The following is a 7,500-nucleotide window of genomic DNA, read 5'->3' as shown; positions in this document are numbered from 1 at the left end:
ACTACAGTGTGAAAGGCCTGGAACTGCAAGAAACAAGCTGTCACACAGCTGAAGCCTCTCGGGTTGATGCTAATTTTAGTCGTGCCTTTGACAACCACAATGCAGATGGTGCCACTCACCTCAACCCCCATACAGCACACACCCTCACCCCTCTTGCTCAGATCAATGTCCTTGGCTATTCTGACACCAGGAATGTTTTGACAGGTGTCATTGACTCTCCTGACACTCTCAAGGTAGTAAATGACTACTTCCAGAAGGCACTACTGTACATCATGTTTGACTGTATCGTTAATAGATCAGCTCTGCTGCGGAACTCATATATAGAGGTTGAACGACGGACTTCCAGCAGTGCCAACTCAAGAAGTGGAGATGTCCTGAAGAGCCTGCCTAAGCTCTCAAGAAGGACAGAAGTTCATTTTGAGGAGGGTGTCCCACTCAATGACATGGAGGAGGTCATGGAGCAGAACAAGGACCAGGTGTCAACCACAAGTGGACGGATTTCACAGCTGTCCTCTAAGGCCCCGAGTGGGAGGAGCAGCCGACTCGCTTGGATTGACGACCAGAGATTGTATGGCCCAAGGGAAGAGATATCCCCGCCATCAAGTTGGGATGACACTGAAGACCCCCTGGATCAGAGCAGTTCCAAGAGGAGGAAACAGAACCCCCAGAGAAATGAAGACATTATGAATGCCAAGAACAAGGACAGGACCCAGACATCCCTCCCACCCATCCACTCGAAGCCACAAACCTTCCTGTCATCTATGGAGGACTTGACAGACGTTAGTGATAAGGTACAGTTCTTGCCAGGAATCATGTATGACTCCTCTTCAGATGATGGCCTAGAGGAGCGTGTTGTGGGAGGCCAGCCCATTTTAACACACCGCTCCAAGCACAAGAGTCCTGCCAAGGTTAACGTCCGGGTGATCTCTCGCACAGACCTACGCACGCCCATATACAACTCGCCCCTCAGTGCTGCTCTAGCACCCTCCTCAAGCTGGTTCCTAGACCTGCCTCTTGAGTCTGAGATGATTGATGAAGTGCAAGACAACTTTCCACATGCCTGGTTCAAGTTCCTTTTAAACCACTTTGGCCGCATGTACGTGGAGAACCGCAGCCAACACTCAGCTGATAGCAAAACTTCAAGGAGTTCAAACAGCTCTGGTCCCTCCTCCACCAAGGTTGGAGGGGACAAAGAGGACCAGATCCAGAGGATGCAGTACGACGAGACCCTGGAGGAGTCCTACAGGTGGGTTGGAATGGATAAGTGTACAAGTAGGATAAGAGCTAGGGGAAGGATACCAGGTGGTACCGTTCAGTAGGATTGATAGTACCAGTGATGATTTCATCATCGCTGGTTAGATATTTATAAATCCGTATAGTGAGGATTCATTCATATATATATCTTATATTAATGATTATAATGATAATTGCGAAAAGAGCTAAAATCCAGAACAGAAATAGTTATCAACTAGAGATTATTTGCAGATGATCAGGGTTGTTGAGAATGTTTAAAAAATAGGTCTGGAATCTTCTATCAACCATTATGATTATAAAAAAGAATTTTGCAAACATTTCTTTTGCCTGATGAGGAAAGAGAGGGAGATGGGTAGATAAATAGATAGATAGAGCTTGAGAGAAAAGGAGAAAGGGATGGAGGGAGGGCATCAGGAGGGAGGGAGGGAGGATGGGTAGCAGGGAGAGAGAGAGAGGGAAGACAGCAGGGAGGGAGGGAGGGCAGAAAGGAAAGAGGGAAAGAAAGAAATATATATTATGTATGATAATATGTATGTATGTGTATTTTGTCAATTCTTAATCTCAAGTTGCATTACATATTCAACAATTGCAGGGATTTAAAAAAATGAACAAATGAAGATGGTTTACCTTCCTCTTCTCTTACAGATACATAATTGGTGCTTGTCACGTGATTGTCTTAGGATTAGACAGCCATCCACCAACACCTATGCAGGTTTATAAAACTTTCAGTGGTGAAATACCCTGGTCGATGGCATTAGACTGGCTGCATAAAAAAGAATTGTTGTATGAACTTATTCTAAAAGCTTATAGGTGAGTAACATGATAATGGGAGCTATCATGTTGATTTGGTTCTGTGACACTCATTAAATCAATAAGAACTATTACATCAGTATTGACATTAACCCCTCTGAGATGGGCCACATCTTGAGCTGTTGAGCCTGGTCATAGGATATTAGGATGTGTGTTTCTTCCGTTATTTTTTACACCTATAGATTAAATATATTTGTGATAAATTTTCCAGATATGCTAATACCATATTAGCATATGGTATTAGAAGTCATCATAATTGAAGGAATAAATAGCATGTACTTTCACCAAAAAGAAAAATGTAGTAGAAAGTGATTTGACCCCAGGTGAATGTCCAACACGGAAGGGTTAATGGCAAGAATTGATAATAAGAATTCATATTAAGAGTAAGCACACTGCTCTATAATCATTTTGTCAATCATCTGTTGAACATTCTAGCAAATTATTTGCCATTCTTTGTTATTTTCCTAGAAAATGACTAGCCAATTTTTCTTTTCATTTCTATTAAATTGTTCTCACTTATCCTTTCTTTTTATCAAACATTGGTGTGTTCCTTCCCAGAGTTGGAGTGAAACTTGCCCTGGACCACACCCTCATTGGAGGCATCACAGGCTGGGCAGAACTCCTCACCTCCCTGGATGACTACTGCTGTAACTGGTACCTTGGGCCTGATGTCAGGAGCAATGTTGAGGTCCCAGCCACTTCCCGTACAACAGCAACATACATGAGGGAAGATGCAGAGCTGGCCAAGCCAAAGTCGTGGCCAGAGGCTGTGAGAAAAGAAGTGCCCAATCTTTTTTCTCTGGGATATAATGCTGTGAAGGTATGCAAAAGGGGAAGAGGCAGAAAATTTGAAAAACCATATAGAGGATTATGTGAAAAAGTGACATGATAGAAATCTTTGGGAAACATAGATCTTCCTCTTGCATTTGCCAATATTTTTATCTTCTAATAATTGATTTTGTTTTAGGGAGTCTTCACATCACATCTACTGACTCTGGGAAAGGCAGAGATTGCAGTGGGCCGTTTAGGGGCAGAAACTGTGAGGGGTCTTTGGGCCTCTCTCATGATGGAGCTTCTGTATCTCACCAATGATGATGATGAGAGATATTCAATTCAGGTATTAAGTTCAGAGTATTTTATATATTGCAAAATGTTCATTCATCCTTGTTTAATTTTTGCACTATTTTTTCTTCTTCATTTAGATGTGCTATACACATTTGTAGATTCTAAAAAAAAAGAATTATCTCCCTCTCTCTTCTACTTCCTTTCTTCCCCTTCCTTTCCCCAATGCTACTCTTCCCTAGTCTCTCTTAACCTTTCTCCCTTTTTGCTTTTTCTTTATACTATTCTTTCATATCCTCCTTTCTCTCTCCTATCTCTCCACTTCCCCTATTTCACAATTAAGATCATAAATCTAGATTATACATTATTCATTATTATAAAATAAATCCCAGCTTCCTACTCATTATATGATTTACATATTATCCTCGTCCTCCCCCCTTCATTCTGTTTTCTCTTTCCTTGTGCACAGGCCCAACCAGGTCTCCTCCGCAACCTGACGGTGCAGGCGGCTGATCCCCCCTTGGGCTACCCCATCTTCTCCAGCCCCCCCTTGAGGCTGGCACTCATCTGGCTCAACGCCACCTACGAGCAGCTGCCCCAGTCCAGGGTTGGGGAGGAGGGGGAGGGTGATGAGTGGGGGGATGAAGAAGAGTCACTTTCACCTGAAATTTTTACAGTCAGCGACAAGTCTGCTTAGAACTCTGTGTGTGTGTGTGTGTGTGTGTGTGTGTGTGTGTGTGTGTGTGTGTGTGTGTGTGTGTGTGTGTGTGTGTGTGTGTGTGTGTGTGTGTGTGTGTGTGTGTGTGTGTGTGTGTGTGTGTGTGTGTGTGTGTGTGTGTGTGTGTGTGTGTGTGTGTGTTTTTGTGTGTTTTTGTGTGTTTTTGTGAGTTTTTGTGTGTCTCTGTCTTTGTGACAAAATTAAATAGTTCATGTTTGTGAGTCTGCAGTATGTTTGTGTATATTATATGTGTAATTGTTTATACTTATTTATTTTTCTGTGATAAGTTATTATACATGCCTGCTTCAGATTGATACTCTTAAATTGATTGCTCTTTTAGTCAGCTGCAATTTAGTAAGGCAGAATTATGGGCATTGTGTAATTGCGGGACCATATGCTAATTTACAATTGTTCTTCCTCAAATATGGAGCCATTAATGCATATGCTCAACAAATACTGTTATATAGAACTATGTTGTTCATCACATAGATAGCAAAACATTTTTTTAAATATATAAAATAGAATATGTAATCTATTCAAATTGAAGTTTATTTCAATATGCTGTTGTTATCTGGCTTTCTGGTTCAAGTTAAACCAGTTTTGAATCAAAAGAGTGAATATTTTTATGGCTGATCTGTTGTACTCAACAATTTTTTATTTAATTTAATGATCTGAGTGAATGTGCCGAGTGATCATGTAAACCACAGTAAAGTGAATATGAGCTCTATGTTTCTTGAAAAAGCCAGGCATTCCTTCTTGGTTGTGTCATGACATGTATCGATGTGTCCACCTGTAGCAGAGAACTTCTAGATTTTCTTTTTTTTTTTAAGTACTCCATAGTTTGAGATTGAAATGACAACGACAACAAGACCATTTCCAGAAAATCACATTTTAACTGTTGCCAAACTTCGTACAATAGACTTTCTTTGCACGTTCCCAAAGGACGGGGAAGGCAAGGTGAATTTAGTCACAAGTATGATTAAGCTGTATGTCTAAATGTGAATCACTTCATTGTTAAAAGAATAGAAAAAATATATCCTTGTTGTGATGATATGCAAAGGAGATGAGTTACAGTATTGTAAGAAAAAAGGTTAAAGAAGAAATAATGATAAGAAGGAATAAATTAATTAATTTTGTTCAAAAACAATTTCTTCTGGTAAGGGGATTCTGTTAAGAGGGGCGTCACACTGTAGCTTAACATAACCCAAGACTTTAATTTAATACTGCTCTTTAAAAAAGAATGAAATTACTGTAGGCTCTCCTGCATGTCTGTAATGACTACTTAAGGGACGTAAACAAGGAAACATTTTTAAGCGATTATATGTAAAAAATGAAAAATAAAAAAAATACTTAGCACTTGTCTGTGATAATGATTTGATAATAAGGGCAAACTTGGTTGTTGCTTAATTATGCATTTAGGCTATTTCTCAGGGCAGGAGATTTATTCTACATTGATTTATTATTTATTCATATTAAAAACATTGATTAGAAACACTTTTGTTTTTGTTTTGTTTACATATGTACTTTATGTAAATTGTGTATTCAGTGCTCACTTGTAAGGTAGTCACACAAGTGCAAATATTAAGCATCAATTGTTTCATCTTTTATTTCAATTTTTTGTTAAATAATACTGGATTCCATTTGTATCTTACTCTATTTATATGTGATCAAGACATCTACTGATAACGTGCTGTTGTATATCATGACGATTAAAGACACCAGTAGCTGATATTTCATATATAGATGCTTTAATCTCTCAATAAATATAGGTGTATATATTGCATGAATATGAGTAAATTGTCATTTATTGCTAGTACATGAGATTACATTCATGGAGTCCATTATTATTTACCAAAAGAAAAAGATTAAGTGAAATTTTTAAAAAAATGTGATCACTTTGATATTTGTTTATTTTTAATAAAATCATAAAATTACACATCTTTTATGCTCCTTGATTTGACACAGTGAAAGGATGTACATAAGGAGATTGCATGCAATGCTGCATGATGAGTGAAAATTTTGTGTTATTCTTTGCATGTAATTTGTTGTGCATTTTATGGAAAATACTTTTGCCAAAATTTATATATAGAAAATATACAATAAAATTAGTAATAATAATAAAGAAAAAATATGCAATTTTTTAACCAAGAGCTCTCTATGTGATTCTTTCAATTGCATAGAATCTGATTATTGATGAATATTGAAGCTGGAAGAAAATCACAGGTGAATTTAAACCCAAAATGGACAGCGAAAGTTCAGCCAAGCTTCATGTGTATACAAGACAGGAGAGACTTTTTCTATTGTCGGGGGCAACTCTAATAAACATTTTTTTTCTTATTTCGTTTGTTTAAAAGTTGTTTCATTCTTATTTGAATGTTTCTAAGATGATATATTTGAACTTTTAGGGAGTGACTATAATTGGCTGAATTTTGGGACTTTTAAGATGTATGTATGTAAGTATAAATGCATTTTTTTTTCTTTTAGATTATGTGGACATGAATATTGTATTTTTTTCTCTCAAAGGGAAATAAAACACACGAATACATTGAAAAATAATACCTTGGTCCTCTTTTACATCAAAGGGTTTACAACACGATCGATTTGCTATCGTCTATTCGTCTTATCTATTTTTCATTTATAGGTATGGAGAATGGATGGATATATTTGATTATGTGAAATTCAGCTCACACTTCAACTAAATTTCTGTAAACAAGATCAACAAAGGCATTCATACAAACAGCAAACTGGAATAACACAAACTTTCCACAATGGACGAACAGTCACACATACAATCTATTTACAAAACTTGCATCTGTCTTTGTACAGTATTTACATGGCGTCCCCCTTTTATTCACGTCTCTGTTGATATCTAGAAATTAATAAGTATACATAGTATGGGTCATAATGCTTTATTTGGCACATTTGGATAAATTTCAATAAAAGAAATAATTTTCTTTTTATGTCCATAAAGATCGTGGATCTACTTGTATTACGTTATATGGACCTATGTGGTTTGTGTCTGACTATATTTTCCCCCACCCTCTTTTCTCTCCTCCATCCTTCTCTCTCTCCTCCCTCCTCCCTGTTCTCTCTCATTCTCTCTCTTTCTCTCTCTCTCTCACTCTCCTTCCCTCCCTCCTCGATCTTTTTTTTCTCTCTCTCCTCCACCTTTCTTTCTCTCCTTTCCCCCCCTCACTTTCTCAAATATTCCCACCCCCTTCCTTTCCTCCATCCTTCTCTCTCTCCTTCCCTCCCTCCTCCATCTATTTTTTTCTCTCTCCTCCATCTTTCTATCTCTCTTTTCCCCTTCTCTCTCTTTCAAATATTCCCACTCCCTTCCTTTCCTCCATCCTTCTCTCTCTCCTCCCTTCCCCCTCTCTCTCTCTCATTCTCTCTCTTTCTCTCTCTCACTCTCCTTCCCTCCTTCCTCCATCTATTTTTTTCTCTCTCCTCCATCTATTTTTTTTCTCTCTCTCCTCCATCTATTTTTTCTCTCTCTCTCCTCCATCTATTTTTTCTCTCTCTCTCCTCCATCTTTCTTTCTTTCCTTTCCCCTTCTCTCTCTTTCAAATATTCCTCTTGCAAAATATTCGATACAGATGATTAGGATGTACTGGTTTATAGATCTGTGTATGTTAAATATTTCTTATATTCCT

At 38.1% G+C, this 7,500-nt stretch overlaps 1 protein-coding gene across 2 annotated transcripts in view; it reads left to right on the top strand.

Moving 5' to 3' along the window:
• LOC122267784 (pecanex-like protein 4) overlaps window positions 1-5,778 on the top strand; it is a 39,106-nt gene extending 33,328 nt beyond the window's left edge. For both annotated transcript variants that reach the window (XM_043037937.2, XM_043037936.2), the window contains exons 14-18: window positions 1-1,246; window positions 1,900-2,064; window positions 2,623-2,884; window positions 3,032-3,181; window positions 3,596-5,778. The exon at window positions 1-1,246 is cut by the window's left edge and continues 28 nt beyond it. In XM_043037937.2, the coding sequence (XP_042893871.2) occupies window positions 1-1,246; window positions 1,900-2,064; window positions 2,623-2,884; window positions 3,032-3,181; window positions 3,596-3,823 (2,051 nt within the window). In that variant the 3' untranslated portion in view covers window positions 3,824-5,778. The remainder of the gene's footprint in view (window positions 1,247-1,899; window positions 2,065-2,622; window positions 2,885-3,031; window positions 3,182-3,595) is intronic.
• The last annotated feature ends 1,722 nt before the right edge of the window (window positions 5,779-7,500 follow it).

This window comes from Penaeus japonicus, unplaced genomic scaffold (assembly GCF_977035675.1).
Source record: "Penaeus japonicus unplaced genomic scaffold, GWHDUDI00000001_assembly GWHDUDI00000025, whole genome shotgun sequence".
Classification (NCBI taxonomy): Eukaryota; Metazoa; Arthropoda; class Malacostraca; order Decapoda; family Penaeidae; genus Penaeus; species Penaeus japonicus.
The sequence above is the reverse complement of the archived record's forward strand: the minus strand, read 5'-3'. Positions and strand labels throughout refer to the sequence as shown.